Below are 19067 nucleotides of genomic sequence, written 5' to 3'. Positions count from 1 at the left end.
AGTTTGTCACTAGAGCATGTAGAGATCTTTTGTAGTCTTTCATAAAAACCTGCCGCCAGTTCCCCATCGTCTCTACGCTCACTCTCGTACAGCTCAGCATAAAAACGTACAGCCCGCTTACGGATCTCAGTGGGTTCAGTCAGCTCCTGTCCATCTTCAGCACGCAGGGAGTGCATAAACCGGCACTGACCATTCTTCCTTTCCAGACTGAAAAAGAATTTTGATGGGGCATCCATCTGTGATAGATTCTGGAACCGAGAGCGAACCAGAGCCCCCTGTGCCCTGACACCCAGGAGATCGCCAAGAGCATCCCTTTTAGATTTCAGAACCCGGGCATGATCCCGGTCTCCAGTGCAGTTCATCTGCCTTTGAATTTCTAAAATTTCACTTTCTAATTTTTTTATAGCCCGAGTAATATGCCGCGAAACATTGAGAGTATACTGCTGGCAGAGCTGCTTAATTTCTACTTTCCCATAATCCCACCACCCTCGCAGATTATGAAAGAATTGTTTTTGGGTTCTAAAACTAGTCCAAAAAACAGTAAAAGCTTTTTTAAAATTCATATCTGACAACAGGGAGGTGTTAAAATGCCAGTAAGCACTTTTAGGCTTAAGGTTTGCAATAAAAAAACGAACACAAAACCAAACTGTGGTCTGAAAAATGGACCGGCGTAATCCCACACCCTTTAAATATATTAAGATGATGTTTAAAGCAGTAAAACCGATCTAGTCTGGCCAGCGCCACATAACCGTCCCTCACATGGGCCCATGTATACTGTCGAACTTTATCGTTAAAAGCTCTCCACACGTCAAGCAAATCATGAGCAGACAATAGCTCTCTAAGAGCGCGCTGAGATGCAGCGTGAGGTTCGGTGTGATTCCTGTCCGTATTATCATCCTCAGTGCAGTTAAAATCACCCCCCATGATCAGATAGTCATCACAATTAAGTGATTTTAAAGCTGTGTTAACTGTGTTAAGAAAAACCACCCTCTCAGCTCCAGAAGTGGGAGCATAAATATTAAAAACGGCAAACTTAAACCGCTCAAACTGAGCACGTACAACCATACACCTCCCTGCCATCACCTGCTCAACCTCACACGAGACCGGCAAGAAACGCTTGGCAAAAAGAACGGCCACCCCACCTCTGGTCGAGCTCATGTGGCTAAAATAAACCTCCCCTTCCCATTCCTTCTTCCAGTCAACTTCATTAGCGCCGTCACTGTGCGTCTCTTGGACAAGCACAATATCCATGCCCTTCTGTTTAATCAGTTCAAATAACAGAGCTCTTTTCTGTACGTCCCGTGCCCCATTCAGGTTCAGAGAGCCGATCTTAACTCTACTCATTAAAAGAGGGAGAAGGTTAAGGACAAGCAGCAACCAGTTTCTTAAGTCTGTATATTTCCTGTGCCGTAAATTTATCTTCGCTATCCCCTCTCATAAAAGTCTGTACCGAGTCAATGAACAGTTTACGATCGGGAAAGTACTCTTCCACAACAACCCCTTTCATATTTTTGGTCTTATGCAGAAAATCTTGTTAAACGCATAGACACTTCTTCTACTCCTTTGACTCGAAGCTTCTGGTAGATCACCATCAGAGTCATCCAGAGCAGAACCAGTCACAGACCCAGAGTCCTCCACATCCCGTACTTTCCCCTTTTTAACACCTGCCTTAGCCCTCCTCATTTTCCTTTTTCCTGACTGCACTCTGAACACAGCCTCCGCAGATACTGAGTCTGTTTCCATAGCCTCCCCTTCCACAACTAAACTAGCAGCAGCTTTAGGTTCCTCATGTCCCTGATCTTTAGCCGCAACGTCATCAGGCAACGCAGCAGACCCAGAGACCACCAAACTACTGCCAGAACTAACGTCAGCATTTGCAACTGATGTAGGGTTCTCCCCTGCACTAACAGTTCTGTGACTTGTCTTTCTTTTCCCTGCACTGCTTGGTCCAGCCTCAGCCCTACCCTCTGCAGTAGGCTCAGGCCCAGCCCCAGCCCCACCCTCTACAGTAGGCTCTGACCCAGTCCCAGACCCAGCCCCACCCTCTACGGTAGGCTCTGGCCCAGTCCCAGCCTCAGCCCTACCCTCTGCAGTAGGCTCTGACCCAGTCCCAGACCCAGCCCCACCCTCTACGGTAGGCTCTGGCCCAGTCCCAGCCCTACCCTCTGCAGTAGGCTCAGGCCCAGCCCCAGCCCCACCCTCTACAGTAGGCTCTGACCCAGTCCCAGACCCAGCCCCAGACCCAGCCCCACCCTCTACGGTAGGCTCTGGCCCAGTCCCAGACCCAGCCCCACCCTCTACGGTAGGCTCTGGCCCAGTCCCAGCCTCAGCCCTACCCTCTGCAGTAGGCTCAGGCCCAGCCCCAGCCCCAGCCCCACCCTCTACAGTAGGCTCTGACCCAGTCCCAGACCCACCCTCTACAGTAGGCTCTGGCCCAGTCCCAGACCCAGCCCCACCCTCTACGGTAGGCTCTGGCCCAGTCCCAGCCCCAACCTCTGCAGTAGGCTCAGGCCCAGCCCCAGCCCCACCCTCTACAGTAGGCTCTGACCCAGTCCCAGACCCAGCCCCACCCTCTACGGTAGGCTCTGGCCCAGTCCCAGCCCTACCCTCTGCAGTAGGCTCTGACCCAGTCCCAGACCCAGCCCCACCCTCTACGGTAGGCTCTGACCCAGTCCCAGACCCAGCCCCACCCTCTACGGTAGGCTCTGGCCCAGTCCCAGCCTCAGCCCGACCCTCTGCAGTAGGCTCAGGCCCAGCCCCAGCCCCACCCTCTACAGTAGGCTCTGACCCAGTCCCAGACCCAGCCCCACCCTCTACGGTAGGCTCTGGCCCAGTCCCAGACCCAGCCCCACCCTCTCTGGTAGGCTCTGGCCCAGTCCCAGACCCAGCCCCACCCTCTACGGTAGGCTCTGGCCCAGTCCCAGCCTCAGCCCTACCCTCTGCAGTAGGCTCAGGCCCAGCCCCAGCCCCACCCTCTACAGTAGGCTCTGACCCAGTCCCAGACCCAGCCCCACCCTCTACAGTAGGCTCTGGCCCAGTCCCAGACCCAGCCCCACCCTCTACGGTAGGCTCTGGCCCAGTCCCAGACCCAGCCCCACCCTCTACGGTAGGCTCTGGCCCAGTCCCAGATCCAGCCCCACCCTCTACCGTAGGCTAAGGCCCATTCCCAGACCCAGCCTCACCCTCTACCGTAGGCTAAGGCCCATTCCCAGACCCAGCCTCACCCTCTACGACAGGCCCAGGCCCAGGCCCACCCCCCGCAGTAGGCTCAGGCTCTTCTCTGGAGGGCTCAGACCCAGTCCCACCCTCTACAGTAGGCTCTGGCCCAGTCCCAGACCCAGCCCCACCCTCTACGGTAGGCTCTGGCCCAGTCCCAGACCCAGCCCCACCCTCTACGGTAGGCTCTGGCCCAGTCCCAGATCCAGCCCCACCCTCTACCGTAGGCTAAGGCCCATTCCCAGACCCAGCCTCACCCTCTGCAGTAGGCTCAGGCCCAGTCCCAGACCCAGCCCCACCCTCTACGGTAGGCTCTGGCCCAGTCCCAGACCCAGCCCCACCCTCTACGGTAGGCTCTGGCCCAGTCCCAGATCCAGCCCCACCCTCTACCGTAGGCTAAGGCCCATTCCCAGACCCAGCCTCACCCTCTACCGTAGGCTAAGGCCCATTCCCAGACCCAGCCTCACCCTCTACCGTAGGCTAAGGCCCATTCCCAGACCCAGCCTCACCCTTTACGACAGGCCCAGGCTAAAGTTTTGACTGAGGTTTGTTTTCTTCTCTTCAAATTACACACTCAGAGGCAAATAAAGTGCGCCCTGATTAATAAACCCCTAAGACTGTCAAGAAAAATAGAAAAAAATAAAGTGACCAGGAAACAAAACAAACCAAAAAGGAGGAGGAAGCACAAGGAAGAGAGATGTTGTAGGCCAAAGAAAGAAAGAGAGAGAGAAAGAAAGAGAAAGAGAAAAAGAGAGAGAGAGAAAGAGAAAGAAACAAAGAAAGAAAGAAAGAGAAAGAAAGAGAAAGAAAGAAAAAAGGGGTAGAGAAGCATAAAAAAATGTCGCAAAAGAAAGAGCAGCAGAAAGGAGAATTTAAAAAGTGAAAACAGAGAGGAAACTTTAAAAGAAAAGAAAAATATTAAAGAAAACAACAAAGTAAAAAAAGGAAATAAAAGAATAAAAGAAAAAGGTGAAGGAAAGGCAGGGGGCTGGTGTTTAGAGGAAGGCCGTGAGTGGTGTGTTTACGTTAACCCTCACCTGTCCCTCTGCCTCCTTCGGCCCAAACACTCCACAGTCGTTTTAAATGTAAAAATCCATAAACATCAAAACACATTGAGCTTTATCCAGAGGGTCGTCCAGGATAATTACACGTATCAGTGCATTGATCAGCAGCTCGGACCGCCCTCCCCTGCAGACCCCCTCAGCTCTATTAGACCGCTGCCCTCAACCGGACCTCAAACACACAGTCTAATAAGACTCCAACGCGTTTCACAAAGCACACGTCACAATGGGCAGGAGCAGCTGCACATGAGCCACTTGTTTATATTTCTCTCCCTACACCAGGCTCTCGCTCACATCACTGGTGTGAAGCTCTCTCTGTGTGTGTGTGTGTTCATTTCACACTCAGGTGAGCTGCGATCTCTGCAGAGTTCCACCCCAACTCGTCCCACACCGGACCACAGCCCAGACGCCGAGAAAAACAAGCACACCAGCACTGCACCAGCACCAGCGCAAGCGCAGGGAGGGACTCAAGCCAAATGCCTAATGCTGCCAACGGCTGCCCTCATGCCGTTAGAACAGCTCTGACCCATCGAGACATGGACTCCACATGACCTCAGAGGAGTCCTGTGGTCTCTAGACCCGAGACGTTAGCGGTAGGACCCTGTAAGACAGGAGGCAGCAACAGAGACAGCCCGGTCACCCTCGTGTTTTAATCGAGAGTAAGGGATTAGCAGCGTTTTATTAGAAGACCGAAGGGACCTGCGTGCAGTGTGAGGACTTGTGTCACAAATCTACTGTGGAGCCTTAAAAACACACAGTAAGATTTTAAACTGAACCCTGCACCTGATCGGGACCCAGTGTAGTGAAGGTTAGAGAATATGGTCATGTTTCTTAGAGCCAGTGAGAAGTCTGCAGACGGGCTACAGACGACTGACTCAGCCCTTTGTACAGGGAACTACAGGAGGTTAAAACAGAGACGTAATAAGAGCACGATTAACAAGCTCCAGATCCTTAAACGATCAATTCTGTTTAAGCTCAGCAATGTTTGATTTAACGACAGAATCATTTGATCAAATGTAAAGGTCTGGATGAAAAATGACTCCTCAATGTATTACACAGTGCGACATGAAAAAGACGTCTGGAGTTATCACTGATAGACTGGGTATTTACTGATGGGGACTCTCTTTTAGCCGGAGGACGTTTGTAGTCTTCTAAAGCTTGGCTTTACTCGTATTTAATGAGATGTGGGGAATTCTGAGGTGGAGTCAACACCTTGAATCTGTTCTACACACCAGGACTCTGAGGCACTCGGCTGCAGATTTACCCTCTGCAAAAACGTGTCTTAACTCAGAGCACAGAGCGGAGACACTGCTTTCCTCTGTACACACGATGACAGGGCTCTGTGCATTTATTCCCAATCATTTAAGACAGAACAGCCATGAATCAGAAGGTCATTATTTCTCCTACATTTAATGAATGATACATTTTACAAACGGAATCTATAAAGCTGACAATTAAGGTTTTTATCCTGTTCACTACACAACAAACACAAGACAGGAGGAGAAAGGAAGCATGAACCACATTAATGGGTCTAGATTGTGTGTGTGTGTGTGTGTGTGTGTGTGTGTGTGTGTGTGTGTGTGTGAGTGAGAGAGGGGGGGTGGCAGAGGGGCATTTAAAGAGAGATTTAGTGAGTGCATCCCACCGGTCTCCTATACTGAGACACATGATTAAAATTTCAGCACCATTTTAAGAGCCGTGGTACAGCAACCTGCTATACACACACACACACACACATCTATTATTGAACAGGGGTGGAGAGAGAGAGAGAGAGAGAGAGAGAGAGATCACGACTTAACACAAGTGTCATAACGGGTAGTAAAGGAAGAAGATGTTGCTGAGCTAGTCTGAGATGTTGAGAGAGAGAGAAAGAGAGAGAGAGAGACGAGCAACAGAAAGCAAAGGGAATCAATGGCTAATAGCACAGCCTCCTCTAGAGACACTCACACACTGTACCTTAAACACTCATCACTGATCTCTCACACACCAAATAACACTGCAAAATTTCATATAGAAATATCTAAATATCTTTATATAACACTCGAGGTGCGTGCAATCATATGTTTTATTAATTGTGTTCTTGTTTTAAAGTGGCTCTTCTCCGCAGTGGAACACACTGGTCACGTCTGTGTCCCGCTTTGGTCCAAACCCCACAAGCTCCACAGCAGTGTTCTCCCCCTGTGTAAACAGCCCCTGTTCAGAACGCCCGCTTTCAGCACCTGTTCCTTTAAATGATAATGAGCCGCTCGCTGTTCACCCCGACCCCGAGCGCACAGCAGTGAGGAGCGAGGAGCAGAAGCTCTGGTTTTTAGCCGTTTTCACTCTGTTCTCTTTCTTCTCCGTTTTTACTCAGTGCTCTTATTTCTCCGCGCTCGTTGTGTCTGTTTTGCTGAGTTTAACCTCGTCTTTGCGCTCTCACATAAACACGGGTCCAGCGCTGTGATTGGACAGACAGATTTTTAATTACCTTGCAATGTCAGAGCATGTTGCCCTGCTGTTTCCCCTGGATTTCCTTCCTGATTTAAAGCCAGACTTACCTGTGTCCATCTGCCAGACGTACACGGAGCCGTCGGAGCAGCCCACCACCAGGTAATCGTCGCAAGGACGCCACTTGATGACCTGAATGGGGAAGAGGTGTCGGGACGCCAGCATGATGCACTTCCGCTCTCTCAGACTCAGCAAACCCACAGAGTGGTCACTGGCCACGGAGCACACGCAGTGCTGGACACGCGTCTGTGGAGAGAGAAGGTGGACATTACAAACGAGAAAGAAAGCAAACAGAGCATTGTTTTGATTCTACAAAGTCCCAGCTCCTACTCTACTCTTCTCTGCTCCTCCACCAGGTGAATCAGGTCCTGGTTCTGGAAGCGGGTTCTTGTTTAGTGGCTGTTCTCTCGTGGTTCAGAGCGAGTCGAGTAGGGACTAAACCGTGGCGTGTAAACCTTGCAGAGCGCTGATCGTCCAGAGAGAGTCGTCACTCTACGCCACGCAACGCAGACGACCAGCACCAACTCTCCATCTGTAAAATCTCCAGCTGCAGCAGAGATCACGTTTGTTTTTATCCGACTCACGACGGCAGCTCGTAAAAAATTAAGACGACTAAACACTTCACGTTAACGGAAAACATACTAGGAACCAGGAACGGATTAGCGTCCAGCAGAGTTGGTGCCATGAAGTGGGAGTTAAATAGTACGTCCCACAGAGTGGTATAGGCCATGCTTTAAAAAAAAAAAAAGCTTTGCAGAGAATCTCTAACACATCCAAGCCACTAGGTGTCAGTATAACCAATGTTTCATAGTGTGAAGAACCAACACTTGAGAACACGACTGGCCATAACTTAACCACCAGTGGACTAGTGCACTACATGGCCAAAAGTTTGTAGACACCAAACCAATGCTCCTTTAAATTACTCAAATAAACACTCAGCTTGTCCTCCCTCAACTGCAGCAGGAGCTTAGACTTTAGACTAGATGTTACAACACTGCAGTGCGGATCTGATGGCATTCAGCCACAAAATCATCAGCGAGGTCACCACTCCAACTAAACCCAAAACTACTGGATGGAGCTGCATCAACTCCAGAAAACACAGAACACAGGGAGTCTTCATAGCCCTCTATCCAACACTTGGAACTGGCCGTGGTGCCCTTAAGCTCATGTGCAGCTGCTCCATAGCATCCTATGTACTGATATTTAGTAAGACACATTGTACTTCTATCATTCACCCTTTGAAATACCATCACCAGCCGATTTCTCTTGCAGTTAAAGCCTCTGCTCAGCACCTGACCTCATGAGATCATCCCCTGACCAAGTGAGGTTTTACTCCTAAGAAGCTGCATCATCATTAACTCAGAGTCAAATCAATGAAAATGATACAAAGGCACAAACAGAAAGAGCCACAACACAATAAAGAACACACACTCTAACCAAACCTGAACTTAAGGTCAGCGAGGCTTGGTTTACATTGTGAGGTTGGAGGCTTTCAGGTGAGAAGGTCAACTCTAGTCTTTAATGAAGGAGATACAGAGATTGAGACGGTCTCCATGACGACCGCTGGTCCAGACTCTGGAGCATCTTCTCCGTCTTTTATCACTCTCGACATTTAGGAGCCAAGCCTCGGCCCGGTCGGTCACCAAGGGGAAACTACTGAGAATTTCTCTCTCAAACACACTTTCATGCTTCCCCTGCTTTCCTCTCACTTTCTTTCTTTGTCTCAATCAGTCGCACCATTTTTCCTTTCTTTCTCATGTGGGGCAGAGAGAGAGAGAGAGAGAGAGAGACTGACTCTCATTGGAGTAAATCATCTGTAGCTGCCCTCTCTCTGTCAGTAAGACGAATGACCAGCACTGGACCACTGCACTCACTTACTCCAGCATCCTTGGAAAAGTCCAGAATAAATGGCAAAAGGCATACCACTGCTACACACACACACACACACACACACACACACAGGAATGTGTGTCTCATAGAAACACACACAAATAGACACAGTCATATACACATTTACACACACGGGCACACACACACACGGGCGCGCGCACACACAAAGAGGATAGACAGATAGACACAGACAGACAGACAGACAGACTGCTAGGACGTAGGTTACATCCTCTTTGTTTAGAGGAAATTTTCACTACTTTTGACATTAAAATAAAGGTTCATCATAATTTGATGTAACTGGGTTTAATTTTAAGCAAGTTTTGACCAACTGTTCCAGTTCATTCTTCGTAACACAATTTAAACAGTCGCTGTGATCATCAGGTCAGGTCCCAACCCTTATCCTGATCTCAGAAATCAAGAAGAAAGGGTTGGATATAAACAAAATAAAGCTGGAAGTAGTAAAATAAACAAAATGAAGACCAACACAATCAGTAATCACTCTTAGTAAACAACAGTAAATCATACTGGGCTGTTAGAGAGAGAGAGAGAGAGAGAGAGAGAGAGAGAGAGAGAGAAAGTGTATGTGTTGGAGCGAGGCCAGAGGAGACTAAATAGAAAAGCTGCTGTGTTTTGGCAGGTAATGTTCTTAACCGTTGATGTACAGCCTCAGAAAACCTTGACCATGAACGGCCTTCAGTCAATCACGGTCCACCGATACATCCCTTTCCATCGGCATCGCCATGACAACCGCTCCAACATCGCCGCGGTAACTCAGCCTCCACCCAGCCCAGCTTTCACATTAATGAATATAACCCCTACAGTCGTCTCCTCTCTCTTAAACAAGAGCTTGGGGTAAAAGTCGGCAGAAAAGCACCGACCAGTCACAGTCAAGACGCTCTGGAGGAGTCGCCATGGCACCACACATTCTCACTCACACACTTACTCACTCGTGTTTAACAACACGCTTCACTAAAGGTGCCGAACCGTGCTTTACTTCAATGAGTCTGTGTCATAATTTACAGTCAATAAAAATGATATGGTGTGTGTTTAAATACTAAACGTGGACCTCAGTCTGGATCCGTGACTGATTTGAGAACATTCAGTAATGTTTGAGTGTTGCCCTTTGTTTTTCAGACAGCCACGGCAAAACACCCAGCTAACACAGTCATACAGCCACGACGTGATCAGTTCACTAGAGAGAGAGGACGGCAGGTTTCAACTGAAACCCATTGAAAGCTAAAAGACCCATGGAAAAGCTGTATATAATGATTTGAAAACTGTATAATTTATTACATTCAAAATAAAAGTATCTTAATTCATTTATTTGCATTCGACATCCTCTAAAAACCCTATTATTTCAATTTTATTTTTCTAATATTATATAAAATAACTATTTAGACACTGGGGCTTTAAATATGAAACCCAATATTGTTATTTGGTATTTTGAGAATTGATATTGATATTATTTAATAAAATAATAATTCATTCATTGTCTGTAACCCTTTTCCAGTTCAGAGTCACGGTGGGTCCGGAGTCTACCCGGACTCACTGGAAGCAAGGCGGGAACACACCCTGGAGGGGGTGCAAGTTCTTCACAGGGCAACACACACTCACACACATGGACGCTTTTGAGTCTCCAATCCACCTACCAATGTGTGTTTTTGGAGTGCAGGAGGAAACTGGAGCACCCGGAGGAAACCCACGCAGACACAGGGAGAACGCACCACACTCCTCACAGACAGTCACCCGGAGGAAACCCACGCAGACACAGGGAGAACACACCACACTCCTCACAGACAGTCACCCGGAGGAAACCCACGCGGACACAGGGAGAACACACCACACTCCTCACAGACAGTCACCCGGAGGAAACCCACGCAGACACAGGGAGAACACACCACACTCCTCACAGACAGTCACCCGGAGGAAACCCACGCAGACACAGGGAGAACACACCACACTCCTCACAGACAGTCACCCGGAGGAAACCCACGCAGACACAGGGAGAACACACCACACTCCTTACAGACAGTCACCCGGAGGAAACCCACGCGGACACAGGGAGAACACACCACACTCCTCACAGACAGTCACCCGGAGGAAACCCACACAGACAGAGGGAGAACACACCACACTCCTCACAGACAGTCACCCGGAGGAAACCCACGCAGACAGCACCACACTCCTCACAGACAGTCACCCGAAGGAAACCCACGCAGACAGCACCACACTCCTCACAGACAGTCACCCGAAGGAAACCCAAGCAGACACAGGGAGAACGCACCACACTCCTCACAGACAGTCACCCGGAGGAAACCCACGCGGACACAGGGAGAACACACCACACTCCTCACAGACAGTCACCCGGAGGAAACCCACGCAGACACAGGGAGAACACACCACACTCCTCACAGACAGTCACCCGGAGGAAACCCACGCGGACACAGGGAGAACACACCACACTCCTCACAGACAGTCACCCGGAGGAAACCCACGCAGACACAGGGAGAACACACCACACTCCTCACAGACAGTCACCCGGAGGAAACCCACGCAGACACAGGGAGAATACACCACACTCCTCACAGACAGTCACCCGGAGGAAACCCACGCAGACACAGGGAGAACACACCACACTCCTCACAGACAGTCACCCGGAGGAAACCCACGCAGACACAGGGAGAACACACCACACTCCTCACAGACAGTCACCCGGACACAGGGAGAACACACCACACTCCTCACAGACAGTCACCCGGAGGAAACCCACACAGACAGAGGGAGAACACACCACACTCCTCACAGACAGTCACCCGGAGGAAACCCACGCAGACAGCACCACACTCCTCACAGACAGTCACCCGAAGGAAACCCACGCAGACAGCACCACACTCCTCACAGACAGTCACCCGAAGGAAACCCAAGCAGACACAGGGAGAACGCACCACACTCCTCACAGACAGTCACCCGGAGGAAACCCACGCGGACACAGGGAGAACACACCACACTCCTCACAGACAGTCACCCGGAGGAAACCCACGCAGACACAGGGAGAACACACCACACTCCTCACAGACAGTCACCCGGAGGAAACCCACGCGGACACAGGGAGAACACACCACACTCCTCACAGACAGTCACCCGGAGGAAACCCACGCGGACACAGGGAGAACACACCACACTCCTCACAGACAGTCACCCGGAGGAAACCCACGCAGACACAGGGAGAACACACCACACTCCTCACAGACAGTCACCCGGAGGAAACCCACGCAGACACAGGGAGAACACACCACACTCCTCACAGACAGTCACCGGGAGGAAACCCACGCAGACACAGAGAGAACGCACCACACTCCTCACAGACAGTCACCCGGAGGAAACCCACGCAGACACAGGGAGAACGCACCACACTCCTCACAGACAGTCACCCGGAGGAAACCCACGCGGACACAGGGAGAACGCACCACACTCCTCACAGACAGTCACCCGGAGGAAACCCACGCAGACACAGGGAGAACACACCACACTCCTCACAGACAGTCACCCGGAGGAAACCCACGCGGACACAGGGAGAACACACCACACTCCTCACAGACAGTCACCCGGAGGAAACCCACGCAGACACAGGGAGAACACACCACACTCCTCACAGACAGTCACCCGGAGGAAACCCACGCAGACACAGGGAGAACACACCACACTCCTCACAGACAGTCACCCGGAGGAAACCCACGCAGACACAGGGAGAACACACCACACTCCTTACAGACAGTCACCCGGAGGAAACCCACGCGGACACAGGGAGAACACACCACACTCCTCACAGACAGTCACCCGGAGGAAACCCACACAGACAGAGGGAGAACACACCACACTCCTCACAGACAGTCACCCGGAGGAAACCCACGCAGACAGCACCACACTCCTCACAGACAGTCACCCGAAGGAAACCCACGCAGACAGCACCACACTCCTCACAGACAGTCACCCGAAGGAAACCCAAGCAGACACAGGGAGAACGCACCACACTCCTCACAGACAGTCACCCGGAGGAAACCCACGCGGACACAGGGAGAACACACCACACTCCTCACAGACAGTCACCCGGAGGAAACCCACGCAGACACAGGGAGAACACACCACACTCCTCACAGACAGTCACCCGGAGGAAACCCACGCGGACACAGGGAGAACACACCACACTCCTCACAGACAGTCACCCGGAGGAAACCCACGCAGACACAGGGAGAACACACCACACTCCTCACAGACAGTCACCCGGAGGAAACCCACGCAGACACAGGGAGAATACACCACACTCCTCACAGACAGTCACCCGGAGGAAACCCACGCAGACACAGGGAGAACACACCACACTCCTCACAGACAGTCACCCGGAGGAAACCCACGCAGACACAGGGAGAACACACCACACTCCTCACAGACAGTCACCCGGACACAGGGAGAACACACCACACTCCTCACAGACAGTCACCCGGAGGAAACCCACACAGACAGAGGGAGAACACACCACACTCCTCACAGACAGTCACCCGGAGGTAACCCACGCAGACACAGAGAGAACACACCACACTCCTCACAGACAGTCACCCGGAGGAAACCCACGCAGACAGCACCACACTCCTCACAGACAGTCACCCGAAGGAAACCCAAGCAGACACAGGGAGAACGCACCACACTCCTCACAGACAGTCACCCGGAGGAAACCCACACAGACACAGGGAGAACGCACCACACTCCTCACAGACAGTCACCCGGAGGAAACCCACGCGGACACAGGGAGAACACACCACACTCCTCACAGACAGTCACCCAGAGGAAACCCACGCAGACACAGGGAGAACACACCACACTCCTCACAGACAGTCACCCGGAGGAAACCCACGCAGACACAGGGAGAACACACCACACTCCTCACAGACAGTCACCCGGAGGAAACCCACGCAGACACAGGGAGAACACACCACACTCCTCACAGACAGTCACCGGGAGGAAACCCACGCAGACACAGAGAGAACACACCACACTCCTCACAGACAGTCACCCGGAGGAAACCCACGCAGACACAGGGAGAACGCACCACACTCCTCACAGACAGTCACCCGGAGGAAACCCACGCGGACACAGGGAGAACGCACCACACTCCTCACAGACAGTCACCCGGAGGAAACCCACGCGGACACAGGGAGAACGCACCACACTCCTCACAGACAGTCACCCGGAGGAAACCCACGCGGACACAGGGAGAACGCACCACACTCCTCACAGACAGTCACCCGGAGGAAATCCACGCGGACACAGGGAGAACACACCACACTCCTCACAGACAGTCACCCGGAGGAAACCCACGCGGACACAGGGAGAACACACCACACTCCTCACAGACAGTCACCCGGAGGAAACCCACGCGGACACAGGGAGAACACACCACACTCCTCACAGACAGTCACCCGGAGGAAACCCACGCGGACACAGAGAGAACGCACCACACTCCTCACAGACAGTCACCCGGAGGAAACCCACACAGACAGAGGGAGAACACACCACACTCCTCACAGACAGTCACCCGGAGGAAACCCACGCAGACAGCACCACACTCCTCACAGACAGTCACCCGAAGGAAACCCACGCAGACAGCACCACACTCCTCACAGACAGTCACCCGAAGGAAACCCAAGCAGACACAGGGAGAACGCACCACACTCCTCACAGACAGTCACCCGGAGGAAACCCACGCGGACACAGGGAGAACACACCACACTCCTCACAGACAGTCACCCGGAGGAAACCCACGCGGACACAGGGAGAACACACCACACTCCTCACAGACAGTCACCCGGAGGAAACCCACGCGGACACAGGGAGAACACACCACACTCCTCACAGACAGTCACCCGGAGGAAACCCACGCAGACACAGGGAGAACACACCACACTCCTCACAGACAGTCACCCGGAGGAAACCCACGCAGACACAGGGAGAACACACCACACTCCTCACAGACAGTCACCGGGAGGAAACCCACGCAGACACAGAGAGAACGCACCACACTCCTCACAGACAGTCACCCGGAGGAAACCCACGCAGACACAGGGAGAACGCACCACACTCCTCACAGACAGTCACCCGGAGGAAACCCACGCGGACACAGGGAGAACGCACCACACTCCTCACAGACAGTCACCCGGAGGAAACCCACGCAGACACAGGGAGAACGCACCACACTCCTCACAGACAGTCACCCGGAGGAAACCCACGCGGACACAGGGAGAACACATCACACTCCTCACAGACAGTCACCCGGAGGAAACCCACGCAGACACAGGGAGAATACACCACACTCCTCACAGACAGTCACCCGGAGGAAACCCACGCGGACACAGGGAGAACACACCACACTCCTCACAGACAGTCACCCGGAGGAAACCCACGCGGACACAGGGAGAACACACCACACTCCTCACAGACAGTCACCCGGAGGAAACCCACGCGGACACAGGGAGAACACACCACACTCCTCACAGACAGTCACCCGGAGGAAACCCACGCGGACACAGGGAGAACACAGCACACTCCTCACAGACAGTCACCCGGAGGAAACCCACGCGGACACAGGGAGAACACACCACACTCCTCACAGACAGTCACCCGGAGGAAACCCACGCGGACACAGGGAGAACACACCACACTCCTCACAGACAGTCATATTTAATATTTAAATCACATATTTAATATCTATTAATAACATTTAAAAGGCTTTTTTTTTTATTTCTAACATAACACCATGGATTATTGTACATCTGATATTTTGTAACCACACCACAATCCACAATCCCTCCGCCTCAGAGCCACTCTCCACCGTACTTCACTGTGGAGAAACGACTCCTGTAAAGAACGTATGCCGTGTTACGGGTAACTGCATGACGTCATTACGTAAACAAGTCTGAATATCACTAATATCACGATATACATTTTTTTTTACCATTTAAAAACAGTATGACAATATTACTGTGAATGATACGATACGACACAGCCCTAACAGAGACACACTACAGTGAAACCCTGACTTACGGCTGAATGAACCTACGAATTTTCAGAGATACGAGCCTTCGCTCGTTCGATTTTCTGCTTTAAGATGCGAGCTGAGTTACGAGTGAGTGAGCTTACACCACCCGCCACTAGGTGGCCCAGCGAGCGCTCAGTTCACTTGGTTATCTTACCGTGCATCCGTCGTATCGCTGTTTTTTGTAGCGTTGCAGCATTAAGTGTGTAGTGAGTAAGTAAGGGATAGAGCACGAAAACGAAAAGCTCGCCCTAACCACCTCCACCGCTCCGATCTCTGTCTGATCTTCAAGGTAAAGACACTTAATACAACCAGTTTATTTCTTTACATCCTCTTCTACATTATCTGTTCATTATAAATGACATTTCTCTAACTCTTTTTAATGGGGAAATTTAATGTGACTTAGGAATAAATTGAGTTAAAACATCGGTCACAGAATGAATTAAACTCGTAAGTCAAGCTATTACTGTACTTCAATATTAACGCCTTACACAACGTGTTTAAATTATACACACCATTTAATAAAACTTCACTCCTACACTGAGAATAACTTTATAACGATGTATAAAGGTACTGTATCTACATCTATTTACATTAGAAACCCACTGGAAACTTGCTCATGCTACAGGACTTTTACTGTTGTCCAGATGCCGGAGTTTTACGACTGATGGGACGTGTAAAACGTTTACTGCAGACGTCCTCCAGCTCAAATAATGCAATCTGCACAGAGCTAGAGTCCACACAGTAAATACACTACACTTCACCTTTAAATACCTTCAGTTAAAATGGACAAACACACAAACGTGTTTATAAACCCAGCTATAAGCACTGTGCCACACACACACACACACACACGGGAAGGTATAGATTCGGAAGCACTCTGGAGCATCAATTAAAAGCATTGTTGCTTAAGCAATGGTATTGACCTGCAGTAAATTACAGACAGATGACACAGGGCCGTTAAGTGTGTGTGTGTTTCCACTGGGATGGACATAAACGTCCACCCTGTGAACTGCTTTAAAGAACTGATTAAACCCTTTGTCGGGAATCAGCGACCAGTTCTGAGGTTAGAAGGGAATTTCAGATCCGGCTCAAACCCCACACCTGACACACTTTCCTCCTGAAGAGCAGCTTTATACATTGTGACTGATCTTGTTCAATTTGGCTGTGGACCATGTCTATGTTCATCATTAAACCAGAGCAGATGTTTGTAAAAGTCACAGTAAAGGCCTTTTCACAGCGACGCTGGGTCCGATTCTGAATTAGAACCTGTTCTGTTTTCGTGTACGGAGACGGAAGGCCGTGTGGGCGGCGGCTGAAAAGCTCGTCTTGTTTGTAGCAAAACACAAACACTTTAAATATAATCACCACACTGAGAACTAAACTGCAGCGGTTAAAGAAAATCAGCAACACGCAGAAGCAGAGCCTCAAACTCCCCCAGTGAGCCTCGGAAACACTGCTGAACCCCTGCGTCGTTCTGGAGACTGGGGCGGAGTCAGTGTGGCGTTTATCTGCAGCGTTTACAGTAAAATAATAAATTCATCATTGCTCTGACTCCACTAACCAATGTCTCCCTGTGATTTCAGAGCGCTGAGGCGTCAGATTCAGGAACGGAGATACGAGTTGTGTCCGGGCTGCTGTGATTGGTCCAGCGCAGTGAGAGTGTGGCTCAGGTGTGTCCGGGCTGCTGTGATTGGTCCAGCGCAGTGAGAGTGTGGCTCAGGTGTGTCCGGGCTGCTGTGATTGGTCCAGCGCAGTGAGAGTGTGGCTCAGGTGTGTCCGGGCTGCTGTGATTGGTCCAGCGCAGTGAGAGTGTGGCTCAGGTGTGTCCGGGCTGCTGTGATTGGTCCAGCGCAGTGAGAGTGTGGCTCAGGTGTGTCCGGGCTGCTGTGATTGGTCCAGCGCAGTGAGAGTGTGGCTCAGGTGTGTCCGGGCTGCTGTGATTGGTCCAGCGCAGTGAGAGTGTGGCTCAGGTGTGTCCGGGCTGCTGTGATTGGTCCAGCGCAGTGAGAGTGTGGCTCAGGTGTGTCTGGGCTGCTGTGATTGGTCCAGCGCAGTGAGAGTGTGGCTCAGGTGTGTCCAGGCTGCTGTGATTGGTCCAGCGCAGTGAGAGTGTGGCTCAGGTGTGTCCGGGCTGCTGTGATTGGTCCAGCGCAGTGAGAGTGTGGCTCAGGTGTGTCCGGGCTGCTGTGATTGGTCCAGCGCAGTGAGAGTGTGGCTCAGGTGTGTCCGGGCTGCTGTGATTGGTCCAGCGTAGTGAAAGTGTGGCTCAGGTGTGTCCAGGCTGCTGTGTAATAAAGATTACCTGACTGTGTGTGTTTCTCTTTAAAAAGTGTCCACATTTATAGCGACGGACCAACATTTCAGACCAAAGACGTGTTTCTGCTCACTGCTGTATTTCAGTTCATTCATTAAATGCATTGCAATGGCCAAAGAAATGTGTACAGAGCCAAATCTGAGCCAACATCTTAATTCATTTAAAAACACAGCAATGCATTCAAACTAAAATAGATTTAGGGTCTGTCCCAAAACCTAGCGTAAGTGAGCACTGACTGCACAGACAGCTGTTTACGTACACAGCGCTCTAACGGTGGTCTGTCTTCGTGAGGCAGATTACTGAGTGATCGTGTCACGGCTTGTTCCCGCCCACTTACCTCCGCCGCTAGCGTCGCCTCAGTGTTTCAGCGCCGTGGGCTCTACTCTGTCACTTTTTTCTTTTTTTTATTTTGTTATGGGAGAAGAGCAAAATAGACGGCCGTTGTTCTGGTGTTGCATTATGGGATTCCCATGTTTTCAGATTCAGCTCTTATAGGTTTCACTTAAATGTTGGATGTGTGTTCAGAGGTTCGTCTCTGATCTGGTGTCGGGTGTGTGACTGCGACTGAGGGGACAGGGATTAATGAGTAACAGCAGAGCGAAGAAGGCTTTAAACTACATTGGCAGCTAAAAACACTGACAAAGATTAAGATGTTTTGAATCTACACCCGTAGCTACACTTTTTTACCACTGGAAATGCTCAAGAACAGAGAAGCTCTTCTTCTGAAGCGATGCTACATTCTCTACATCTGAAGGGTATCATCTCCCACTGATTTTAATGAATACATGTCGGTGTGTATTCCGCAGGCTGTGGTGCAGTGCGCAGAGAGAGACTCACGCTGCAGTTCTCCGGAGGAACCAGAAGCTGAGTGATCTCTCCTCCGTGAACGCAGAAGATGTGCTTCATCTCTCCGGTGAAAATGTCCCACACAATGACGGAGAAATCCACCCCTCCGGACACTAGGGAGCGCTGGTCATAGCGAGGAGAGACCTGATGTGGGTACAGCAAA

The 19067-nt window shown here is 51.0% G+C and overlaps 1 protein-coding gene across 2 annotated transcripts in view; it reads right to left on the bottom strand.

The window, feature by feature from the left end:
• The window catches only part of LOC136667951 (WD repeat-containing protein 7), a 222170-nt gene that overhangs the window by 159595 nt on the left and 43508 nt on the right, over positions 1–19067 (bottom strand). For both annotated transcript variants that reach the window (XM_066645141.1, XM_066645142.1), the window contains exons 12-13: positions 18896–19067; positions 6815–7010 (exon numbers count right to left, since the gene is read on the bottom strand). The exon at positions 18896–19067 is cut by the window's right edge and continues 49 nt beyond it. In XM_066645141.1, coding sequence (XP_066501238.1) covers positions 6815–7010; positions 18896–19067 — 368 coding nt within the window. The remainder of the gene's footprint in view (positions 1–6814; positions 7011–18895) is intronic.

This window comes from Hoplias malabaricus, chromosome 15 (assembly GCF_029633855.1).
Source record: "Hoplias malabaricus isolate fHopMal1 chromosome 15, fHopMal1.hap1, whole genome shotgun sequence".
NCBI classification, from domain to species: domain Eukaryota; kingdom Metazoa; phylum Chordata; class Actinopteri; order Characiformes; family Erythrinidae; genus Hoplias; species Hoplias malabaricus.
The sequence above is the reverse complement of the archived record's forward strand: the minus strand, read 5'-3'. Positions and strand labels throughout refer to the sequence as shown.